Consider the following 26,756-nt stretch of genomic DNA (forward strand, 5'->3'; position numbering starts at 1 on the left):
TAAATAAATAAAGTTCAGAATTCCTAAGCACTACGTTGTGAATTGGTTTCTCCCTCTTTTCCCCTCCTCTTGCCAGGCTGGAAGTGTCTTCAGATACATACATCTTTAGTCTTCCACCTGCACTGTTCTTTGCCTGTCACTTACCTTGTTTCCACACAAACTTCAAGGCCTGACTTATATCCCAGTCCCATATGTGGCCCTTTTAGACCAGCTCAGTCTGAAGCAATTTCTCCACCTTATCCTCTCAGAAGCATTTGTTTTGCCATCACCCAAAGTCTTTCTGTCATTCCTTTGTCTCATTCAGGATTACAAGGAATACACTGAAAATGATCAACTCCCATTGTCAAATTCTAACCTGAGTTAGGAAGAGTGAAGTGACTTGAAAAGAAAACACTCTTAGATATTGTCTAAGTTCCAAATTTTGATGAGTCTTAAACACCATCCCATATATAAAATCATATAACCCTCTGCAGTGATACAATACTTCCGCATAGGATAATTCAGAGACTTGGAAAAGGTTATCTTTCGGATGGTTTCTTTTTCAGTGCCAACAAAGACCAATTTCAGGCATCTTTTCTATCCTGCTAGCTAAACAACAACAAAAATAGTATCAATAATAATAACTAGCATGTACTATCGCGGCTGCTTCCTCTTGTACCCCAGTTTGTGGCCTCAGTTCTAAGCTGCTAAAAGATCCTGCACGAATTTTGCTCTGGGCTATGTTCAGACTTGATGGTGAAATGCTTTGGAAACACTAAGGTACACAGAAGCCTCGGGAGTGTTTTTCGTCAAAGCCTTGCTTTAGTGATAAACCCTGCTCTCAAAGGAGATAAGTAATGCCCTCCTGCGGCAATCCATTTCAATATCTGTCCACCAGAGGTTTCTCTGGAGATTTATTTGCACTAAGTTCCCATGATGTCACATAGAGGTGGTGATCTGGAAACAGAATTAGAGAGAAGTGTTTGGGGGAATTATTCTGATAAATGATTGGTCCGGGAGGATGGTGAAGGGAGAACACAATCCTAATGGGCCTTTCTTACTTGGGATAAATGATAGACTGCCAACTGTCCATTATCTTTCTTTCTTTCTTTTTTTTTTTTTTTTTTGAGACAGAGTCTCGCTTTTTCACCCAGGCTGGAGTGCAGTGGCTCAATCTCGGCTCACTGCAAGCTCCGCCTCCCGGGTTCACGCCATTCTCCTGCCTCAGCCTCTCCGAGTAGCTGGGACTACAGGCGCCCGCCACCACGCCCGGCTAATTTTTTGTATTTTTAGTAGAGACGGGGTTTCACTGTGGTCTCGATCTCCTGACCTCGTGATCCGCCCGCCTCGGCCTCCCAGAGTGCTGGGATTACAAGCGTGAGCCACCGCGCCCGGCCGTGTCCATAATCTTTCAAAGCTCATAAAATCTAGCCGCACAAATTGCCAAGTGCACATGATGTACCTAGAGTCCAAAAGGAACAAATACTGTCCTACACATAAAGCATCCTTATGTGTGCTTAGAGGGAACTGTCTGTAAAGCTTTGAGAATTTTGTTATGTGGCCAGAAAGTCGTTGGAAGAACAAAGCGAACGTTGTCTGGCTGGACAACAACTCAAGACAAGCACTGGGCAGGATGGAGGAGGGAAGCCAAGGAGGCCCCCTCATCAACAGAGTCCAGCAAAGCCCGAAAGGCACCACACACCCTCAGTTTCTTTTCTCCATTTCCATCAAGCCTAGCACACCAAGGCAGTCCCATAGTCTCCACACTCTCAACCTGAACGCATTCATGATGTTTTGAGGACTCTCTTTTGCCTTTAAACTGCTCTTGAGAGTTACTCTTTCTGGACAAAAATGTGTGGGGTGAGGATTACAATGATTTCTCAAAAGCTCCGCAGATTTCTAGAATGGGTGAGAATCACTTTAAGACAATCAGCTGAACAAATAGACAAAGTATAAGAGTTTTCTATTTTTAACTTCAACTCAAGTTCCACAACAGCCCTTTAGGGAGCATCGTGTGGGAAAAGGCAGAGGTGATTCCCTTCATCTGAGGACACAGGTCCAATTTCCTGTGCTCTTTGGCAGTGTGTTTGCCATCTGGTTCTTTCACATATTTCCATGATCATCTCAACCCTGAAGAATTATTCTCTGCTGGGTGGGGCGTGGTGGCTCACGCCTGTAATCCCAGCACTTTGGAAGGCCCAGGCAGGTGGATCACGAGGTCAGAAGTTCGAGACCAGCCTGGCCAATATGGTGAAACCCCATCTCTACTAAAAATACAAAAATTAGCCAGGCATGGTGGTGCGCACCTGTAGTCCCAGCTACTCGGGAGGCTGAGGCAGGAGAATGGCGTGAACCCAGGAGGTGGAGCTTGCAGTGAGCCAAGATCACACCACTGCACTCCAGCCTGGGCAACAGAGCAAGACTCCATCTCAAAAAAAAAAAAAAAATTATTCTCTGCAAAGCCCTTTTCCAGTGCCTAAGAGCAGACTTAAGCAAGGGTGTGTCAAAGGCTCATCTTGTTGTGCTGCTAACCCTGTGAAAATGAACTCCCTTTGGGCACAGAAACAACAAAAAACAAGAAAAGGAAAATTGAAGACTACTAAATTTTGTATTACGGAAATTATAGGGAGTCCAGACTTGTGAAATTTCATCAAGATGAGAACTACATAATTTTTCTTACAAGCCAGAAATAGAATGTTTGGGAAGCCCTGCCCTGTGAGCAAGTCACAGTAAAAGTCAAAGGTGGTTAGTAATGTTACAGACACTTGGACCTTCATTCATTCAGACATTGGAATGTGGTCCACTAGTTGCCAAAGACCTGCCTCAAAAATGGAAAGAGAGAGAGAGACAGAGAATTAATAACATGCACCAACCTAAAAACCTTGTTAAACTATTTATCATCAGAGTGAAGCGAAAGCCATTAAAATGGTCTACCAAACCCTGTCTGGCCTCCCCAAGCCCCTCTCCTCCCCAACCTCCTTGCTCTCTTGCTTCCTCCAGCCACCCTGGCTCTTTGCTGTTCTTTGAACATGCCAAGCTTTCTCCTTTGCCTGGAAAAACCTTCTCCCAAATATCCACATGGGTCCTTCCCTCACTTCCTTTGGTTTACCCATTCCTATACTCTGTCCCTCACCCTTCTTCATCATGCTCCATTTACCATCTGATGTATGTTCAGTTGCTAGTTGGTTTATTCTAGTTCATTTATGCTGTTCCAATTAAAATGGCCTTTGCTTTTGCACTTGCTGGTTAGACCTTATATTGATGCAGGAATGTATATGCATTTACATCTCTAATATGTTACATAGAAGTAATGTAATTTTGCTGTTTTTTAGGAGACTTCTTGGTCCTTAAACTTGCTTCTGAGTCCTCTGAGATGGAAGAAACTAAAAAAATAAGACTAAATATCATTGTAGAGAATGTCTCTCTCTTGACTGGAATGTCAGCTTTAAGAGGGTGGAGACTTGTGCTTTGTTTATTGCTAGATCCCAGTGACAAATATGGTGCATGGTAAATTCTAGTTGCTCCACATATCTTTGTTCAATAAATGAATGTGTGAAAGGGTGAAAGAGGCACCAACATATGTGGTTCATGTTCTTTCAACTCCCTTGCAGAAGCTTGTTCTGGGATGACAGTATACTGCTCTTAGCGTTGACTAAAAAAACATGACTTTATGTAAATGATGGTCTTCCCTATCCATTTAGAGTTTGAAAACATAGGCCATTTTGTTGCCCAATGTCTCTCACAGAAGGATCAACACAATAAATTCCTTCAAGAATCCAGGGCTTGGCGATTTCTCCAGAGTAACACTTATTTGCATCTTTTGAAACTGACTGTGCAGACCACATAGCACTTTTCTCTTAGCTTAGCTGCCAGGAAAATAATTTAATACCACTGTTGCTACTAAGTCATGGAAAGTGTGTGTGTGTGTGTGTGTGTGCGCGCGCATAAGCCTGCACAGGATGCTGTTCTAATTAAAATGACCTGTGCTTTTGCACTTGCTGGTTAGACTTTATATTGATACAGGAATGTATATGCATTTGTTACCTCTCTAAGATGTTACACAGAATTAGAAGTAATGTCATTTTGCTGTTTCCTAGGAGACTTCTTGGTCTTTGAAATTGCTTCTGAGTCCCCTGAGATGGAAGAAACTAAAAAATAAGATGAAATATCATTGTACTAGAATAAACCAAAAGGAGAGCCATCTGCCAGACCATGGGCAGATGAGAGAGAGAGAGAAAGACAGAGAGGGAGAAATGAGGAATTAAAAGAGAAGGACCAGTACTGATGGAAGTAGGGGAAGACTGCATGCTATGGCCTCAAAACTAACCCAACAGTATCCTGGAATATCCATTACTCAGTGGAGTACAGCATTCACGTTGGCCTCTGTCCAAGCAGGTTTAGTGGGAAAAGTATTAACACCTGCAAGGTGGTCCCACAGCAAGGTCCCTGAGGACAGAGGTTCCAGTATAGCTGGGGAAGGCAGGAGGAATAGGCTGATCCCAATACCACAGAGCCTGCTGCTAAGTGACAAGGCACTATATCATATAACAAACTGCAGCTTTAGAATGGGAGATGCTGGAGGAATGATTGAAACCCATGCATCCCACAGATGGACATGGAATGAGTGAGCAGGGCTGCCCTTGGAGGACATAATCTACATACCAGAACAGGCACGGGTTTGTTTAGGTATAAGCCATGGCAACAAATTTTAGCTTTGCAGCTCTCAGAACAGCTGTACAGCAGGGGCCTTGGGCAAGGCCAGCAATGGCGTTCCTGGACTCCTTACTCTGGGTTCTGTTGTATTATATCTTCAAACAGCACCTAAGTGTTAAACCTTCAGTTCATTTGCACAGCACAGCTAAGAAAACAAAGCAACTCCCAGACCTCCCCGTGTGGCTGCAAGACAACCTTTCCACTTACCTCCTCTCCCAGAGTGAAGCAGTTTTCAATAGTTTGAAAAGAAAAAAAAAATCTGCCTATAAGTTTTAAGGGGGAAAGCATTGAAGAAATGGATTATGATTTAAAACAAAAACAAAACTATTATTTAGGAGAAGCCAAAGTCATTGTGGGGAGTTTGATTGGATGTGCATCAAACAGCACAGACCCTCAATCCCCCACAGCTGGTTTCATGTGCGATTAGAAGAAATGTAGGAAGCTTCCAGCTAAGTCAGTTACAAATCTTGTTTCTGAGAACTTGAGGAATCCAGAGGCCTTTTGGTGGTTTTGCAAGTTAGAGGTATCTTCTGCTAAAAAATTAAGAAATTAAAGTGCCTGATGCTTACTTCCTGCTTGTTTCATATATTGAGTTCTCAAGGTGTTTTTTAAGAGTCACTTTTGTCTTTTTAATAATAGCCATTTTGTGCTTTAAAAAAAATGTGTTCACATGGACATAGAGAGTAGAATGTTAGGTAATGGAGACTCGGAAGGGTGAAGGGCTAAGGGTGAGAGCCGGGAAGACGACGATGTGGAATTGTTTAAAGGGGCAATGTTAATCAGTTGATACATACCCTAAAAGTCCTAACTTGACCACTATGCATGTAACAAAATTGCACATGGACCCCATAAGTTTGTACAAATAAAAAGGAGGCCGGGTGAGATGGCTCACACCTATAATCTTGGCACTTTGGGAGGCCGAGGCAGGCAGATCACTTGAGGTCAGGAGTTCTAGACCAGCCTGGCCAACATGGTGAAACCCCATCTGTACTAAAAATACAAAAAAAATTAGCTGGGTGTGGTGGGGCACGCCTGTAACCCCAGCTACTCAGGAGGCTGAGGCAGGAGAATCGCTTGAACCCGGGAGGTGGAGGTTGCAGTGAGCCGAAATTACGCCACTACTGTCTAGTCTGGGCAACACAGCAAGACTCCATCTCAAAAAAAAAAAAACACGGAAAAAAACCCCTAAAATTAAAAGGAAACTAATTTGAAAAACAAAAGAGTTACGAAAGCAAACTGTAGAAGACCTACCGATCTAGTCAATTTTTATAGAGAAGAAAGCTCTGTTCAAACCTGGTCAAGTGACTTTTGCAGTATCAGAAAAATATTAAGTGACCAGCCGGCCAAAGACAGAAATCCATTGCCTCTGGCTCAGTGCATGCTCCTCTGTAACTTACTCCTGCCACACTTCCATGAGGTTTATTGTTAAATATTGAGAAATTAGCATTCCTAATCTGGCATGATGAAAAAAATCTACCGTTAAGATTAACGGTATTCCCTTGCAGGGCTTACATCCATCACTGGCATTTAGTGTTCTGGCTCCGCCAACAGCCCATGCAGGATCTGTTGTACCAGTTTTACTTTTCACTAGTGTCATAGAAATTCTAAAAGAAAAAAAAGATGAAAAAACCTTGCAAAGTTCTCAGAGCAGATCATACTTTTCTATGTATCTAAAATCGAAGCATGATTCCCTGATTTTAGACTCCAGAGGAGGAGAGAAAACATTGGGCTTTACCTTCAGGCTCACAAGGTTCCTCAGCATTCTGTTGTGTGACATCTAAGCCAGACCCTCAAGTGTGGTCTGTGGACCAGAAGCACAAGCATCATCTGGGAGCTCGTTGGAAATGCACATGTATTGGCCCACTCCACTCCCACTGAATCAGAATAGCTGGAGGTGGGCCCCAGGTGAACACAATCCCCAGGTCCTTTGTTCGCATATTAAGGTGAGAAGTGTTGGTCTAGATCTAGAACAGCTGCTTCCCAAAGAGTGATCCCAGACCAGCAGGATCAGCTTCACCTGGGAACTCGTTGGAGATGCAGAGTTTCATCCTGCTCCAGACCTTCTGAATCAGAAACTCTGGGGGTTGGCCCAGCAATCTAATTTTAAGAAGCCTCCCAGAAGATTCTGATGTACACCAAAGTTTGAGAACCACTGGTCTAAAATGTGAAGAGAGGCACAACTCAGGACATTCACCCTAAACAAACAGAAAGGATAGACCAGTGTTTCCCAAATTGCATTACGTAGAATAGGTGTTCTCTAAGAGTTCATGGTGAAATATATTTTCGAAATACGTAGCTAAAACTGTGCAAGACTACTCAGCTTAAAGATGTATTATGAATCTCTGAGATAAGAGAGTTGATGGTAATCCCCAGTTTATTTGGGATCACTTAAGATTTAAGCAATAGCAATCCATTCATGTATTTCCTAATATGTCTCATTTTCTGAACAAAAGATTAAAAATTTGAATTTGTTTTTTGAGTAATACCTCATCTGTATTCTAGGAAAAAGGGCTGAATATGTTGTCTGAAGCTCTGGTAGTTTCACACACACTATCTCATTTGTGACACTATGGTTCTCCAAGACTGAGAATTATCCTCTAAGATGATGAGGGGACACACTAATGAAGAAATGCAGGTTCAACCAAGTTACGTAGTTTTTCCAAGGCCAGAAGATTCCTAAGTGTGGGAATACTGGTTAGAGTTGATCAACTGGACAACTGCCCAGGGTGCCAGTCCATGAGAAGCTCTAAGACATTGCTGGAAACATTACAAGATGGAAATGACAGGGTGGTTCTTGGTGAGAGAACTTTGTGGGGCTGGATGTGCTATTCTGATAAGCAGCTTAGAGTCAGGGATTGAGACTCCTAAGAGAGATTCTGGAGCAACACCAGGTAACTCCTGGCCAAGGCCCGCTTTCCTGAGTGTCAGGGGAAAGTGTGGGGCAGAGCTAGGTGATCAGAGTATTTAACAGGCTGATCTTTGTTCCCAGTTATTCTCTTTCCTCCCTCCTTACAACAAAGTGCTCAGTCTTCCCTCTACGTAAATATGGAATAATAATTTAACAAAGCAACATAATTGACTTGAAAGGGATCCAAAGTATTAAAGTCTGTGGCACTCCAACATATAAATTCAACCTGAGTATCATCAAGATTCATGCTCAGGTGGGTTTTTAAATGTCAGCACCTGTGTTCCTCGTAAACAAGATCTTTTCCTTTTAAGAATTTGTTATATTTACATATAATTGCTACATTCAATTACTACTGGTTAATGCTTCTACTTTAATAGCAGTTTAAGTTGGTCCTGAGATAAACTGTAATCCTTGAACATATTCCATTGGCTACCCATCATATTGGTATGAGAATGAAATTTATTAGTAGGAGAGTGAATTTTATTACAATCCTTTCAGGAGAGATTCTTTAGTGATTTTTTTTTTTGGTTTTTAAAATTTTGGGTAACTAAATATTTTCAGGACCCTTCGTTACAACTTAGAACTCAGGCAAGCATTCCAACAAAGTCCTAGATCTTAAATGAGAGTAAAGTCAACTCACACAGGTTTCTGAAATATAATAAATGAAGTCTAAAACACTATTTCATCAATGTTATTTTAGTTTGAACCAGTTTAAGAGCCTAAACACTTAAGATTTAAGTCACAGCAGTCCATTCACATATTTCATAATATGTCTCATTTTCTGAACAAAGGATTAACAACTTGAATGTAAGAAGCAGGTGTGAGTACTCTCAATAGGTCAAATCCTTAACATCACCCAGACAAGTCTACAATTTCTGGGCACAGCACATGGCATGCGTGAATTTTGTTTCAATATGTTTTCCATAGCTATAGCTTAGAAAGTCACATAGCCATATCCTACCCAGACTTCCATTCCTAGTGGCAGAAGTATTTGCTGATGATTAAAAGGTCATGCAAAACAGATGTGAGGGCAGCTGGATTTTCCAGCTATGCTTCAGTGGACTTAGCAGTGGTGCCTGTCATCACCAAATAGTAGAGAGATTTTATTTCAATTGAATAAAACCAAGAATCTTATGCAACCTTGTCAATATAATTGGGCATACATGCAGTTTCTTTCCCCTCTCATGGAGGTCTCACCTTTTCCATCCTTCATTTTTCAGACTCACAGTCTGGAACTAAATCCATCAAACAGAAAAGGTAACAATTAACTGGGTGTCAACCATTCTGACCTGTTTTTCCAACATCTTATAAATAGGTATTATTGACCTTGCTGTGTGAAAGTAATTTTAATTGCATTTCCTACAGTCTTCTAATTTGTTTGATACCACATTTGGTGTTATCCACACTTCAAATCAACTTTCTCTCCTTATTTCTGTGTTTGTTTTATATCCACAGCGTATAGACTGTGAAATGTAGTGAAAACACAAAGAACAGCAAATGGTGCATTGCAGAGAGGACTATCAATTCACAAATACCCTTGAAGAACAGATGGTCCAATTGCAAACCTCACAGATATTGACATCTGTGTAGCAGGCAACTGCACAAGTCATACAGAGACAGTCTTTAAGTTTTACATACTGTAGCAAAACTAAATACTTTTTAACAATATCCTTTACCAACTTAATATATGGGAATTGTCCCTTATTAATAAGAAGGACCTTAAGGGAATGTGGATAAAGTAATAAATTTCCTCCCTGGGCTATTAGAAAGTCTAAGTCTCAGATTTGCTTTAATAACTGTTTTTAGAGACTCATTTCACTGAGTTTCCATTTTCTCATCTGTAAAATGTAGATTTAAAAATACTTGACTCTCAGAGTTTCTCCAATTTAGAAGTTTACAGTATACTAGTGTACCAGGTAATATAGCACACAAATTACAAAGATGATACAACAAATGTAAGCTGTTATTATAGATCTGCTGGGCTTGAGCCCTTCATGGTTTAGTTTATTGTGAAGGGGGAGCTTGTTAATCTCCTTGCTTTCTATTGCTAAATATGAAAATCATTTTTTTCTCTATGACAAGGATTAGAGTTTATACAGAAAAGCTTCTATAAACTGAAATCCCAGTTAACTAACATAAGCCTTCAATTAAGAATATTTTACTAATTTTAACTGTAGGAAAAGCATTACAGTAAAAGAAAACGAACTAAAAAAGAAAAAAAAACCCTTCAGTTACATCTTAGTATACATCCAACTAAATCTCTTAAATATTCAGGACTATTTACTTTACTTCTTTAGTGATTTTTTTTTTGTTTTTAAAATTTTGGGTAACTAAATATTTTCAGGACCCTTCGTTACAACTTAGAACTCAGGCAAGCATTCCAACAAAGTCCTAGATCACTGAATATTTAGACCTTGAAAAACACAATCAACGCAACATTGATTACTTTGCACATTGAAAGCATATTAATGAGAGGATTTTTGACAAGAACAAAGAAGAATTTCTTGTTTGACTTTATAATTCACCAAGTATATGCAGTGACATTCTGGATAATGGAAGCTTCAATATAGTTGAGAATCTAGTTTCTATTTTGCATTCAAGAGTGCCAATTATCAATTTACTGACTTGCACATCCAAACTGCACCATTTACTCTTCAGTACCAGCTTTGTGATATTAATCATTTCTCCTTTACAGCGATCATGATGCTTTGTCCCAAGGGAGCAGAAGGAATATTCCAGAAGGGGCCTCTCTTCCTGGTTCTAGGTGTTGCATTTGGTTTTTCCTGTGTGGTCCATCAGAGCGCATGTGTGTGGAGACAACTGGTGGAGTTCTGCCCCAGCTGTGCTTCCAGAGTGCACAGACCCTCAGGAACCTCACAACCTGGGCTGGGGCCTTCACATCACCTTAGGAACTTCACATCACCTTGCTTCATGACATGGGTACTGTGTATTCCGGGCCTGTGCCCACAGCGGCACCCAGCTCTCTTTGTGCACTCACCCATCAATCTCGTCTGCTTTTCAGAGAATTGTTGCCTTGCCCGCGGAACCTCAGCAACACAGAGAACTGGTATTTAGTGGGCTGAAACCACTTTCTCCAAAAAGGTCCTACCCCCAGCCATGAGGAGGGCATCTCCTTCTAAGCTTGTCTTCTTTGGGTCCTCTCTCAGCCCCAGGCTGTCCTTTAGAGGTCACTTCATATTTTTAGTTACTCTCCTATCACAGCTTAATAATTCCTTATACTAGACTCTAAGTTATTTTGTGATTTCTGTCCTCCTGATTGCATCCAGATTGATCTACCAGGAGTAACCACTTTTCCCCCTCAGCTGTAATTTATATTCTCGATTATAATCTATGTTGATACAGTCAAAGGTCATCCAGAACTTCCCAGATACAGTCACAAACTATAAGAAATTCAGATCAATTTATCTTTTCTAGGGGCAGGAGAATTCAAAGCATTTATAATGGTATTAGAAAAATCGCTAAGCAGTAGCATAATAATTTAGCAGAACAGAATGAATGGTTAAGTTCCAGTTAATTAAGCTGGAATTAATTTAACTTATATTTCAAAGTTCATACTTGAAAAGCTCCGTGGATTCCTCTGCTCTCCGTTTCATTCAATTAAGGAGGCTAAAATTGTCAGGATTCTCAAGGAAACAGGGATAGAGAAAGCTTCCGGGGTTAGATGACATCAATATAGGTTAAGTAAGCAGTTTTATTATGCCAAAACTAATATTGCTGTGATGTAACTGGAGTTCCATTTACTTTCTCATTTACCAAGGGAACAAACGGGCATATTAGTAATAAACTAGGGTAGAAAATTCAAGACACACCTGAAGGTATTATAGTCTACTAAAATACTTTAAAACAAAGAAACAATGGTATTTTTGAGTAAGTTAGAATAGCACCAGTTGTGTGTGCTTTACAAACAAAAGAAACAAAAAAGAGGAAAAAAGGAAAAAAAATCATTATATTTGAACTAGAGAGCAAACATTACAGTTTAGAATATGAAGATGAAAAATAATTTGAAACCCAATTAGGAAACTTCAGACAGAAAGAACAGAAACTTTGTCCTTTGAAACACAGATGCTTAAGAGTCCGTTGTCAATCAACTCAAGGACCTGGCATACAAGTCATTTTCCTTGGGAACTGTACTTACCATATTTGAGAAATTGAAAAATTATACTCCCTGAGAATTCTAAATTGCTTTATTTATCTCCCCGAGGTCAGACAAGTGGTTTTCGGACATGGAAATATCCCATTCTACACTAAACAACAGCTCCAAGCTTTATTGTGTGTTATTACATGCAGTCACAGACAGGACAAAATAAAAAAAAATTGCCTTCTTGGCAAACTTCTATTTAAAAGGGCTCCCCTAGTGCTCTGCCTTTAGCACGAATCACAAAATGCATCTCACTTTTCCCCAACCTCATGTTCATGGCATTATTAATCGTTGATGCAATCTTGCCACCTACCCAGATTCTAAATCACAGAATCAAAAGTTCTGTAATATAATACTATAGACAAATGGTATACAGTGCTGTAAATTCTCCTCAGAAAATGAATAGTTTGGCAAATCAGGCACTTGCCACATTAAAAATAATATGCATATCTCCATAGTACGATAAATATACAGGCAACATTTGGGCTCGGTGCTTACTGAGTTAAATCCTCTCATTCATACGTACAACACAAAACCGTATCAGTCTGAGATTTCTGTTAGGCAGCCATGTGTCCTAGCTCCTTTCCTCTGTTAAATTTTAAATACTGCAAAGGAACCATTTTCCCTGGGAGGCTCCCACACTTGGGATGAAACTTTCTCTGCGGAATTTTGGCACCCTATTAATTAGTGGTTATGAGTGGGAGCTGCTCTCTCTCAGCAACTCCTATTCTGCCATCAGTCAAGTGTGATTCTGCAATAAATTTCCACGAAGCAAACTATTTCTGGTAATTCTCCCTAATTAACACCAGGCCTGCTAATAATACATCAGTACCTATGTGTTTCTGATATAACCAAGATCTTGTCTGAGAGTACTCAAAAAGGGAAACCGCCAACCCAAATTAAGCTTTTGCTGGCAAAAGGATTTTATATGTAGTTCTGCAAGAAAACCTTTGATAATCTTATATTGGGGACATTTTGACTAGAAAACACTGAACGACAGGGAGGCTTGCTCTGGTTTGAGCACTGAATGGGGATTTATTGTGAACACACGGTTGAGACTTAAGCCTATAAATCTTGTACTGGATTACTGTTTCTTAACGAAGGAATGACAGATCTCCTATTTTGTCGGTGCATTTTAATGTGCAATGACGTGATTGATAGAAACCAAACAGCAGCTATTAAAATGTCAGATGCAGACTTGATGCCCTTAAAAGTTTGGCTTCTGGAGTTTAATATACTGTGAGCAAATAGACTTGAATTTCTCTTTTATTCCCAACATACAGCATGCAACAGAAACATTTGTCTTAACTTTATACAGCTGGAAAAAAATCTTAAACTAATAAACAAGTGAGGCAGAGGTGAGCCTACCTAGTTATGGAATAGTCAGTTAATGAGATTGAGATGAGTTAAACATCCCAGTATCTAATGCAAAATGTGGAAATATGGATGACGATTTATGTTCTTTGATTATGTTCTAATATAATGTTTGATATGACAGGTTGTTCCAATAAATCATTTCAGCGATAAATATTTTAAAAAGACAATAGAACTTATTTATCTATTAATTCATAAACATTGGGTACATTCTACGTGCACAGCATAAGAACAGAGAGAAATACAATAAATGTGACAGTATTTTCAACTATTTTGTTTCTGAGACATTTTGATAAGCAAGTATCATACTAGAAGGGTTCTTCTGAAAACTATTACATCCTATCCTAACCTGTGAATATGGACCTTGATTATTTTCCCATGATGACTTGATGGAAACCATTCGCCAACCAACAACAACAAAAAGGAGAGCTCATTTACAACAATGCAGTCATTTATTTATTGAGTATGTGCACATTATGGTATTATTACTATACTGATTATATTTAACATGTGACTTCTAATTAGAAAACGTATCCAAAAGCAAAACAGCAGATATACAAAATTAAAGAGACATAAGATAGAGATTAACAGATAAGGCAAATTATACATTGAGAATCCAAATCCAATACCTTTAAACATTTGGGAAATGAGGGGGACAAATGGAAGCCAGATCCAATTGTGTAAAACTATTCAGTAGGTTTCCATTGCTTCATGTCTGAGAAGGCTCCCTCTTCAATAGGGATGACAAACTCCAAATGCCACACAAATGTTAACAGAATACTAGATTCACACTGGAACAGGGGTAAAGAAAAAATTATTTTCTATAAAAGGGCTCCTAATGTAGTACTGCTTGAAAATGGTACATTTTTGTTGTAGATTATTTTAAACATAATGCTATACTAATATTTTGAAGATTTGAACTGTTATTTATTTTTACACTGTGACCAAATGATTAGGTTTTAGTTTTAGACTCTGAATGGAACCTGAATTAACAGGAAATAAACACGGTACTATAGTTGTCCTATGGTGCCCCTATGGGCGATGGGTTCCAAGAACCCCCTAGGATACTGAAGTCCATGATGTTCAAGTCCCTTATAGAAAATGGTGTAGTATTTCCATATAACTTATGCACATCCTACCATATACTTTAAATCATCTTTAGATTACCTATAACAGCTAATACAATGTAAATGCTTTGTAAATAGTTGTTATACTATATTGATTAATGACAAAAAAAAGTTTGTACATGTTCAGTAAAGGCGCAACCATCCATTTTTTTCCCCAAATATTTTTGACCCACAGTTGGCTGAATCACAGATGCGAAGCCTATGGACATGGAGGGCCAACTGGAGAAGCATAAGCAGGGGATACTTTTTAGGTTGCTACTTCAGCAGGCAACATTCAGACCATGGAAGTCTAGAGAAAGATTATAAATCTGAACTTATCACCAAAAATTTTAAAATGGGAAATAAATCCAAAGAGTTTTTAGTCATGCATTATGATTTTAATCTATGTTATGCCAAGTACAGCATTCCAAAATATACATCTAGAGAGACTAAAAGTAAATGCTCTATAGTGAAGAAGTAATAATTAAAAAATGCTACTAATATAGAAAATTTATAATCAGAAAAATAAATATTCAGGGAGCTCACCAGAAGAATAAAGTGCTCTGCCAGTTATTAAAGGATTACTGCTGGTGAATTAAATATGGCATTCCCCACTGGAAATAGAGAGATTCTTCTGGATTATGTTCAATATTTATTTTACAGGATTAACTGTTTTAGGAACAGATATAAAGCTTCGCCACGGAAGAGATGGACAAAGCACAAAGACAACATGATACCTTAGGAAGCAACACTACCCTTTCAGGCATAAAATTTGGAGAAATGCAACATTATGCTTCATGAATAATACGCAGAAAGAAGTTCTAACAAAAATGACATCCTTAATGTAAGATAACTTTATAAGAAATCTGGGTCAAATAAAATTCTTTGAAGAAAACATCCAAATGCCATTGACTTATCAAATACTATCTTGGCATATAACCTACGAAGGCAAAACTAAACAAACAAACAAAAAGCTCACACCAAACAAAACCATCAACTTATTTTGTATTCTATAATGTAAAAGACTGTAAAGATGTGACAGTGTACATTATATGACAATGCACATTAGCCAGCAAGTCTTTTATAGGTGGTTTCAGCAGCAAGGATAAATAATGCAGAATTCAGCTCCAGCACTTTATTTCAAAAGAAATTTCCTGCCTCCCTCCAAGATGCAGGGTGAGGAGGTAGCTTGGGGTTGCTATTGGAGAAGTATTCAGTTTGCTACTTTGTGTCACCTCTTGCCATTCTTTTATCCCCAGTTAATTATTATCTGCATATAATATAAATCTGCTAGACCATAAATTAACAGCTTTCAGGACAGATGCCTTGAAAGTTCTTAGGGAGGTTAAACAAATATTGTAGCCTAAAACCTCCTCTATAACAAACATGCACACAATGGAAGTGATGTCATAAGTGAGTGATGGGGCAGGAAGGACCTAGGGCTCTGTCTCAACTATAAAAGCACCTTGCCCCAAACAAATTTAAATTATAACTTAGGAGGTTCATGGACTTTCATCCATTCTGGAAACAAAAACAAAACAAAGAGAAAAACCAAATCAAATACCAGAATCTGTTTTCTCACTGGGCAAATAGCAACAGGATCCACAGTTTTACCACAATTGTTTCCCTGTCTCCATGTGGTATCTACATAATTCTTTTCCCAAAGGAGGAAATCAAATAACAGGCCAATCTGAGTAATTAAACTCCCCTCTCAACACTACCAAACCTCCGTAAATAAAAGCTTTCCAAACTTTGTGATCACATTTGAAATTGGTTCACTTATTATTGACAGAAAACCACAAAAAGTCTCAAATTCATCACATCCTCAAGCCAATCTTTTAATTTTTAAATGTAGAAGAAGAAACAAAATGAAACAAAAAGATTATTCTGCAAAGAGAGCTCTCAACTCTTCATCAGCCAGTGGCATAACTCAGAAACTGATTTAACTAATTTATTATTTGAGAGAAGGGGACTGAAAAAAATTAGGGGGTATAATCTTCTGATTCACAATTCCCAGTCACATTCTTTTCTATTTATTCTCTCTCTCTCTCTTTTTTTTTTCTTTTTAAGAGACAGAGTCTCACTCTGTCACCAGGCTGGAGTGCAGTGGTGCGATCTCAGCTCACTGCAACTTCCGTCTCCTGGGTTCAAGCAATTTTCCTGCCTCAGCCTCCCAAGTACGTGGGACTACAGGCACGCCCCACCATGCCCAGCTCATTTTTGTATTTTTAGTAGAGATGGGGTTTCACCATGTTGGCCAGGATGATCTTGATCTCTTGACCTCATGATCCGCCCGCCTTGGCCTCCCAAAGTGATGGGATCACAGGCGTGAGCCACCGCACCCAGCCCTCTATTTAGTCTCTTTAAAGAGAGAGAAAACTATTAGAGGCCAAAATTATTTAATTAAATCTTTACCTTAGCACAAGGGAAAAATGAAATTTGCTTAATATAGGTGATGAAGCATACACAATGAATAGAAACAATCACATTTTAGTAAAAGGCAAAAATTTGAGACTTATAAGCTATATGGTAGCTTATTTTTGGGTGGGGAAGAAATGAGAAAAGAATATAACATCTCTTACTGGCATGACACATTTTGATAAAAAATCTCATTGCCCTTTCCTACTAGAATGATCCACTGTAAGGCAAAAATAATATACAAGCAATTTTTTTTTTTTTTTGGAGACGGAGTCTCACTCTGTCACCCAGGCTGGAGTGCAGTGGTACAATCTCAGCTCACTGCAACCTCTGCCTCTCGGGTTCAAGCGATTCTCGTGCCTCAGCCTGCTGAGTAGCTGGGATTACAGGCGCGTGACACTGCGTCTGGCTAATTTTTGTATTTTTAGTAGAGATGGGGTTTCACCATGTTGTCCAGGCTGATCTCAAACTCCTGACCTCAGGTGATCCACCCACCTCAGCCTCCCAAAGTGCTGGGATTACAGGCGTGAGCCACCGCGCTCAGCCACAAGCAATTTTTTAGAAACTGACACCTATTACTGATAAAATTCTCTGTTTAAAATCCTATTTACTATTTTAAAGATAAGTATTAGTTTTTTTAAATACAATGATTCTCTTATTGATAAAATTTAAGGCATTTTCATTGCCTTTTGCAGATTTACTCATAACTACCTAACAAGAAAAGAAGGTATAATTATTTCAGATTGGATTATTTATTCTAAAATTAAATTCTTCACTCATTTATTCTAAGATGAATTTAATAGTCCATCAGGAAATTGGTTTTTATAAAACTTATTTTACGGGCATAAAATACAGGAAAAAGTAATAATAAATGCCAAACTGTCTCTTTACTTTATGAAGCCAAATATTTCCTCAGACTTGGTTTTTAAAGCTGGAATTTATTCCTTCAGGGCCACTATTATTTTTCAAAACTCCATATAAATATTGAATCTAAAAATTAATTAGTAATTTTAATTTTCCTTTTTCTCTTCAAATTCCTTCTCTTCTCCTGAACTGCTGACTTTCAAAAATTCACAGAATGAGCATGTTTCTTACACAGGGGCTTGTCCTTCTTGGAGAAAAAGGTCTGACCTTCCAAACTTTCACAACACACCTGAAAAAGAAGCAGTATTTAAGAGGATATTATTTAAGAGGATATTACGCATTATTTAAGAGGATATTAAGAGGATTTTATCCAGTATATGCTGGAGAAGGAGAATGTGATTTTTTCCCCCAATGGATAATATGACAAAACACTTTAGTTGGTCAAGTTAGACTCCCTAATATTTCATGATTACTATGACATTAGATATAATCTTTCAAAAGCAATGAAAAATAGCTTTTTCCTAGAATGTATTCTAATTTATAGAAAGCACTGATCATCACTTTTCTTTATCCAGAGGGAAGATTTTTCCCTAACTTGAAAATCAATATAGAAAGAGGGCTCATTAAATATATTTTATCTCCCCAAATTATAAACGTCTTAATTTTGCTTCGTGTTGTAGAGACTCATTTGCTTTACCAAACCTTCCCAAGCCCACCATTAGCTTGCCCCCAGTTACACAGGCACAGAATACCTGAGACCTTTTTTTTTAACGGCTGCCTTGTGTTCAAGCTGAGACCTCTCTTGTTTGTTTCTTATAACCAGGTCAATATCTAGCTGCCGAGGATTACACAGTCAGTCTACTATCTACATTTACAGCTCCTTGTTCTTCCTATTGCCTTTGTTAATTAGAATGAACAGCTTTATTAGAAAAGGTAAATCTGCTAAAAGTTTTGCTTTTTATAGACTTTATGAAGTCTAAGTGATGGATGAGGTAAACAAGAAAAAGTTCAGTGGTAATGTTTGGGGAAATTATTAAGCATCGATTAACATTACTTTTGCCCCCTTTGTACAATAAGTATTGAAAACTGTAGATACGTTAAATCTAATTTTAAAAAAATCAAACACCTGAACAGAGCACGTTTACTGGATATTTACTTCCTACATTTAAAAACTATATATTTTAATCTTTGAATCCATCCTAATCATTAAACATAAAACCAAAAATATTAAAATATCAAACGAATAGGCAAATACTTTATCACATGTTTATTGGACCATAGTCTCAAAAAGAAAAGAAGATCCAGGGGCTATTGCTAAGAAAAGAAATGACTCAACATATAGTTTATTCCCAGTGTTAATCCAATAGCCGATTTTTATAATTATTTATTTGTATTTTAAGAAGTACCTAACATTTCCAAAAACTACAACAAACACACTAGTAACAGAGGTTTTTTTTTTAAGTAAAGGAATCTTACTGTTTTAAGAAATACATAGCTTCTCCTTATAGACAAAAATATATTAAAATTGTATTTTCTCTAAGGACTAAGGGTCTCACTGTGTGCCAAATAATTTCAAAAATACCAAAAAATTTAATAAACAATTTTCAAAATTTACAAAAAAGTAAAAATAATTTTTCTTTAGGTTTGAAAGACTGAAAGACAGAAGAGCTGATATTTCCATTAAAAACTAAAGCTAGAATTGGCCATACTATACCCCTTTAATTAGGAAATAAGACTCTACTTACTGAGCATACGAAGCAAGTGTCATGCCAGGTGTAGCCCAGAGCTTCCAGGAACATGTCACCAGCTTCTATGGGAAATTCACATCCATGGCATATAGTACCAAAGAGGGCATAATAATCTGTATTAGGGCAGGGCAGAGAGACATAATTCAAACATGATGAAGTTTTAGAATGATCGTTCCTAGAAGGCAGCAACAAAATCAGGATTAGATGAGATGCTGAAGACAAAGATATTAGGAATTTGAAAAATTTCAGGAGATGGCATAACATTTGGCTTGAGAGAGATGTTTAGCATGTTTCAGGATTCCCTTGGTATAAATATTATTTATACAACCTAACATTCTTGATTATAATTTTCCATGTAATACTTCTCACTTCTCACCAACTACTTAATTGCCTAAATACATATAAAGAACTGTTCTGGCAGGGCGTGGTTGCTCACGTCTGTAATCCCAGCACTTTGGGAGGCTGAGGTAGGCAGATCACGAGGTCAAGAGATAGAGACCATCCTGGCCAACATGGTGAAACCCCGTCTCTATTAAAAATACAAAAATTAGCTGGGTGTGGTGGCACATGCCTGTAGTCCCAGCTACTCGGGAGGCTGAGGCACGAGAATCGCTGGAACCCGGGAGGCGGAGGTTGCAGTGAGCCGAGATCGCGCCACTGCACTCCAGCCTAGTGACAAGAGTGAGACTCTGTCTCAAAGAAAAAAAAAAAAAACTGTTCTGTGACCAGTTATCAGTAGACATGACTATTCTAAAGAAATACAAAGGACTTCTAATAACTAGCAACAATAAGACTAATGAACAGAGATCAAAACCAAAATCTGATATTGGCAAATTTCATAGTGTATCTGACTTGGTCAAGAAAGAAAAAAGAAACATTACAGGAAACTTACATGAATAAGTGTTATGACTGAGTTTCTAGCTAGACTGTATCACAACAATATTAGCCATAATTTATTTTGCTGTATTTTCCTTTTAATTTTATGACTTCATGTTGAAAACCCTTAGCCAGAAAAGACCATTTACTTGACATAGATTACAGTTATAAGAATACTAACAGGATTTCCTTCTGATGAAAGCAGTTTTGAGATGTTTCTCTATTACTAAATTCGAATTTTCTTTTTTTTTTTTTCATTAGAGAGACAGGGTCTTGTTCTGTCACCCAGGCTTGAGTGTAGTGGTGTGATCATAGTTCACTGCAGCCTCCACCTCCTGGGCTCAAGCCATCCTCCTGCCTCTGTCTCCTGAGTAGCTGAGACTACATGTACAAGACACCATGTCCAGCTAATTAAAAAAAAATTTTTTTTGTAGAGACAGCGTCTTGGTAGGCTGCCCATGCTGGTTTTGAACTCATGGCCTCAAGTGATCCTCCTGCCTCACCTCCCAAAGAGCTGGGATTAAAGGCATTGAGTCACTGTGCCTGGCCCTAATTTTCTTTTCTTTTTTGTCTTTTTGAGTAATAGAGAAACATCTCAAAACTGCTTTCATCAGAAGGAAATTCTGTTAGTATTCTTATAACTGTAATCTATGTCAAGTAAATGGTCTTTTCTGGCTAAGGGTTTTCAACATGAAGTCATAAAATTAAAAGGAAAATACAGCAAAATAAATAATTGGGGAGGGGGTACTACACTACTAAGGAAAATTAGAAAAGGCCTCTCTGAAGCGGTAATAGTTGCAATGAAACATGAATAAAGAGAAATCGCCACAGAAAAGCGACACAGAACACTCAAGTTAGAAGAAACAGTAAGCACAAAAGCCCCAAAGAAGGAAGGATCTCAGCATGTTCAGAAAAACACCAAAGGGGTGCGTATGGGTAGAATCTGGAGACAGAAGGTAAGGTGGGAGGAGATGAGGATGGCAAAACAGGCCCTCATAAGTGTAATTTGGCCGGGCGCGGTGGCTCACGCCTGTAATCCCAGCACTTTGGGAGGCCGAGGCAGGCGGATCACTTGAGGTCAGGAGTTCTACACTACCCTGGCCAACATGGTGAAACCCCGTCTCTACTAAAAATACAAAAATATTAGCCGGGCGTGGTGGCAGGTGCCTGTAATCCCAGCCCCTTGAGAGCTGAGGCAGAAGAATCGCCTGAACCCAGGAGATGGAGGTTGCAGTGAGCCGAGATCAGGCCACTGCACTCCAGCCTGGGTGACAGAGTGAGACTCCATCTCAAAAAAAAAAAAAAAAAAAAAAAAAGAAGTGCAATTTTTTTGTAATGGAAGCCACTAAAGGGTTTAAGCTTGATCTAATTCACATTTCAAAAACTATTACTGGCTGGGAGTGGTGGCTCACGCTTGTAATCCCAGCACTTTGGGAGGCCAAGGTGGGCGGATCACGAGGTCAGGAGATCCAGACCATCCTGGCTAACATGGTGAAACCCCGTCTCTACTAAAAATAGAAAAAAATTAGCCGGGCATGGTGGCAGGTGCCTGTAGTCCCAGCTACTCGGGAGGCTGAGGCAGGAGAATGGCGTGAACCCAGGAGGCAAAGCTTGCAGTGAGCCGAGATTATGCCACTGCACTCCACCCTGGGCGACAGAGCAAGATTCCGTCTAAAAAAAAAATATATATATATATACACTACAGCTGCTCTATGCCTGCTGTTTGGAGGCTGGAAGGAAGGGGAGGGGCTATACCATTTAGGTGCCAATTACAGTGTCCAGAAAAAGGGTGAAAGCAAGTTAGCTTTAGTGACAGTTGAGATGGAGAGAAATAAATGAATATGATATACATTGGAGGTAGAGCTGCCAGGATTTCCTATTTAGATTGGATAAGGAAAGAACAAGGGAAAAAGCAGAATCCAACATGGCCTGCAGGTTTTTGGATAGTGGACGGTGGGGTTATTTATTGAGATAGAGGAGACTGGGTTAAGAAATGGTTTGGGGGCCGGGCGTGGTGGCTCATGCTTGTAATCCCAGCACTCTGGGAGGCCGAGGCGGGCGGATCACGAGGTCAGGAGATCGAGACCACGGTGAAACCCCGTCTCTACTAAAAATACAAAAAATTAGCCGGGGGTGGTGGGCGGGCGCCTGTAGTCCCAGCTACTCAGAGAGGCTGAGGCAGGAGAATGGCGTGAATCCGGGAGGCGGAGCTTGCAGTGAGCTGAGATCGCGCCACTGCACTCCAGCCTGGGCAACAGAGCAAGACTCCGTCTCAAAAAAAAAAAAAAAAAAAAGGTTTGGGAGTTAAAAGAAGAAAAAGAACAAAAACAGACCAAGTTGATTAGATGTGACATTTAAATAAATATTCAATAATGTTTTTCCTTTCCTTTTCTTTTTTTTTTTTTTTTTTGAGACAGAGTCTCACTGTCGCCCAGGCTAGAGTGCAGTGGCGCGATCTCGGCTCACTGCAAGCTCCACCTCCTGGGTTCACGCCATTCTCCTGCCTCAGCCTCTCCGAGTAGCTGGGACTACAGGCGCCCGCCACCACGCCCGGCTAATTTTTTGTGTTTTTAGTAGAGATGGGGTTTCACCGTGTTAGCCAGGATGGTCTCGACCTCGTGATCCGCCTGCCTCGGCCTCCCAAAGTGCTGGGATTACAGGCGTGAGCCACCGCGCCCAGCCAATGTTTCTCCTTTTCTATAAGTAATTATTTGGTTTTTAAAATATGACTTCAAATACATTAAATATGGTATTAAGGCTAGACTGTTTTATGTGTTTTGGCTAGATATGGGCTACCTGCCAGTTAGTCAAAATGTCTTCCAAAGCTGCTAAAACAAACAAATCAAACTAAAAACCACACAAACAAAAAAACCCAGCTCTTTCTTCAGAAAAATTAAGTGGAATTACAAAATATGAAGTATTCTGGTTGAATCGAGGAAGGCAGCTTGTGGCCAACCTGTCCCAAAACAGCCCATGGGGTACTTCACTGGAATTTCTGGGGTTCCTGGGAGACAGTATGGAATATATCCAGGTTGGTTCAAACTAAGGAGCTGAAAGGAAGATGAAAATAAGAGAATACTGAGTGGGCAAAGAAGGGCTGAATGATGATGATACAGCTTCAACTTAGAAGCTGACTGCTCCTTTAACTCCATTATTCTGGAATACCTCCTTCTATCAGCACACAGCTTTGAATTTCAAGGTAGAATAACAATAAAACTCAGTAGTGAGAATGCAGTGGTAGTGAATAGAGGCACAATAAAGGAAAAATGTTTTGTATTTTGAAACGTGTATGTGGTAGTAATAGCTAAGTAAGGGCAATATTAATAAATAAATGTTACAAAAGTTCACTTCCAGACTTTGGGAAGGAAAAGGAATCGTTCTGAGTTTGTGTGATAAGACAAATGTAGTAGACAGGTCCTTTTAGTCTAGTTTATTAAAAATCATTTTACCAAGGGAACAATCCAAGTCAGAATTACCTTCTCATTCAGTAACAGTAACAAACGATCTCAAGTTTATTTTCAAGATAGTTGCCTTAAAGGGCAAACCAATATCATATTATTCTAAAGTGGAACATTTCTGATGTTTACAAAATTCACTACTGGACTATAAGAAGTGGCCTTAAGGTACATGATTTAGTAGAATTTATATCCACAAATCATTGGGAATTCAAGCAAAATATTTTTCCTACTAAGTAATGCTTACATTCTCAATTCTAATAATAAAGTTGGGAATATCTGTTTTGACAAAGTCACATTAAAAAGTCTATATAGGGCCAGGCACAGTGGCTCATGCCTGTAATCCCAGCACTTTGGGAGGTGGATCACCTGACGTCAGCAGTTCGAGACCAGCCTGGCCAACATGACGAAACCCTGTCTCTACTAAAAATACAAAATTAGCCGGGCATGGTGGCACATGCCTGTATTCCCAGCTACTTGGGAGGCTGAGGCAGGAGAATCGCTTGAACCTGGGAAGCAGAGGCTGCAGTGAGCCGAGATTGGGCCATTGCACTCCAGTCTGGGCAACAAGGGTAAGACTCCATCCCAAAAGAAAAAAAAAATCTACATAGTTTTTTCTATATGCTTAGAGCAGCATTAAATACTTCCAAAACAATTAAGAAAATAACTTTGCCTAATATTTTCTTGAGCTTTATAGTAATATAAGGGTTAATGTTTTACCTTTATTCAAAATTCAAGAAACAAATGGCTTCCTGATCTTACCAGTCTCACAGTAGGGTTCACCATCCTCCAAGTGAAAAACATTGTTCCGAATGGGCTTTCCACAGGCTACACACACAAAACAGGAAACATGCCAAGTTTGTTTCAACGCATTGATGACTTCCTGTTACAGAAAGGTAATTGGATGTAAAAAAAAGATGACAATAAATACATAAATGTTTATTCTAATATCTGTACCAGTAAATCCCTGTAAAGCTAATCCAAAGTAGGCACACACACTTCATTTTTGTCTTGAGCTTTCCCTCAAAGTAACAAGAGATACTTAAGAACAGACTCCCAAATCATCTAAACGGATGCATGTTTAGATGTGTGTTCTTTATAAATGCCAATCAATAAACTTAAAGAATGATCATTATGTTATTTATACATTATATGTACAGTGAATAAAGTAAGCATTTCATAAATGCTTGCTACAAAACTTTCTGCTTCTTCTCAAAAGGTGTCAGGAAACATTAACTTAGAAAGGTTTTATGGTATTATCTGCAAAAGTTCTGGGGGAAGGAGGAAGCATTTAAAAATTAAAACAAACCTATACTTTGGTGCATTCTAGAAGCAATAATATAATATATATAATATAATAATAAAACATAATGGGGCCGGGCGCAGTGGCTCACACCTGTAATCCCAGCACTTTGGGAGGCCGAGGCGGGCGGATCACGAGTTCAGGAGATCGAGACCATCCTGGCTAACATGGTGAAACCCCGTCTCTACTGAAAATACAAAAAATTAGCTGGGCATGGTGGCGGGTGCCTGTAGTCCCAGCTACTCGGGAGGCTGAGGCAGGAGAATGGTGTAAACTCGTGAGGTGGAACTTGCAGTGAGCTGATAACGCGCCACTGCACTCCAGCCTGGGCGACAGGGCAAGACTCCATCTCAAAAAATAAATAAATAAAAATAATAATATATATATATACAATTATATATATGTATATAATGTATATAAATGTATATAATGTAATAAAATATAATAAAAATATAATGTAATCCTATCAGTTTAACACGTGCTTAGGCTTTTGGAAATCAGCTAAGACGGCACTAAGCACAGACTCAAATGAATGTCTAAAATGTGGACCATATTCTAGTCAGCAATGGCCCAATGGTTAAACATACCAAGTTATAAAGATTTGGGCCAGATATTAATTAGTAAAAGAGGTTTTGGGGTGTTGGTTTTACAAGAAATCATTTCTTTGGATTGAGAGAAAGATGCAGCCATTAAAATAATTTTTGATGAGTAGTGAATACTCTTTCTATAATATTTATCACAAAAAATAATATACATAAAGCATGATTACAATTTTGTAAACAAATTACCTATAAAGAGCAAACTGGAAAAAAACACATCATAAGGTTAACAGTAATTATCTGTGATTGGTAAATATTTAGGTCATTTAAATTTATTCTTTAAATTTTTTTGTGTTTTGTAATTGTGCTTGAGTGAACTATTTTCTTTTATAAAAAATATCAAAATAAAATGAAATAATATAGACTTATTAGCCATAGAATTGTCATAGTTCACTACTGAAGGACAATGGGAAGAAACAGACATTTAGATCCAAAAAATTCACCATGAACATTTGTAGAAGATGTATATTGAATCAAACTATCTCCCAAGGCTTCCAGAATATTCTTCCCTTTCCATCCTTGAGAGAAATCTTTAACAGGTAATCAAATAACTAAAACACAATCTAGACAAGCTATCGAAGTTCTGGCCCATCTCCAAGGCAATGAGTATGAGATTTCCATTTCCCAGAACTTTATTTGGGTCTAAGACTCTAACTTCACTTTGTTTTATTATTCTAGCATTTATAGAATACCTTGATACAGTAAAACAGTATTAATGAATATTCTATTAATTATTTGTTATCATTTGGGAAGATACAGTCTGAACCATTCCACTTCTTTGTTCCCAACATATTATACAAATTAATAATCTAGAAATATTTCAGGTGGCATACATATAATTTTAAGTGTCTTCAACGTTTTAGACATATTTAAGGATATCCTAAGAGATATCTTAAGACTACTCAATAATTCATACTACCTACTCTCTCAATTAACAATAATTAGAGTTTCATTATCATATTTTCACATTGAGAGTATATTAGAGTTCAGCAGGGCCATTTTTGTGTGAAGCCAGGTACTTTGGCTTCTTCTGAAATCAGATTCCAGCTCCTAGTCACCCATAAAGTATGCCTGACCCTTACTTTGTCATTGGAAACTAGGTATTCCAGAGCAAGAAATTCATGTATTCATTATTTATTATGTACTGTATCTGATTCCTAAATTACTCCTTTTTTGCAAAACAAGGAAAAAAAATTATTTTTCCATCACATGTACACTCTCATAAAACTGAGGTTATATTTTTAAACATTGTAT

At 38.6% G+C, this 26,756-nt stretch overlaps 1 protein-coding gene across 8 annotated transcripts in view; it reads right to left on the reverse strand.

Moving 5' to 3' along the window:
• Positions 1–13,566: 13,566 nt before the first annotated feature.
• Positions 13,567–26,756, reverse strand: part of PDLIM5 (PDZ and LIM domain 5) — a 213,435-nt gene continuing 200,245 nt past the window's right edge. For all 8 annotated transcript variants that reach the window (XM_055296970.2, XM_055296974.2, XM_055296973.2 and 5 more), the window contains 3 exons: positions 24,363–24,483; positions 19,267–19,382; positions 13,567–17,810 (listed from right to left, as the gene is read on the reverse strand). In XM_055296970.2, coding sequence (XP_055152945.1) covers positions 17,721–17,810; positions 19,267–19,382; positions 24,363–24,483 — 327 coding nt within the window. In that variant the 3' untranslated portion in view covers positions 13,567–17,720. The remainder of the gene's footprint in view (positions 17,811–19,266; positions 19,383–24,362; positions 24,484–26,756) is intronic.

Source organism: Symphalangus syndactylus, chromosome 10 (assembly GCF_028878055.3).
Source record: "Symphalangus syndactylus isolate Jambi chromosome 10, NHGRI_mSymSyn1-v2.1_pri, whole genome shotgun sequence".
Taxonomy (NCBI): Eukaryota; Metazoa; Chordata; class Mammalia; order Primates; family Hylobatidae; genus Symphalangus; species Symphalangus syndactylus.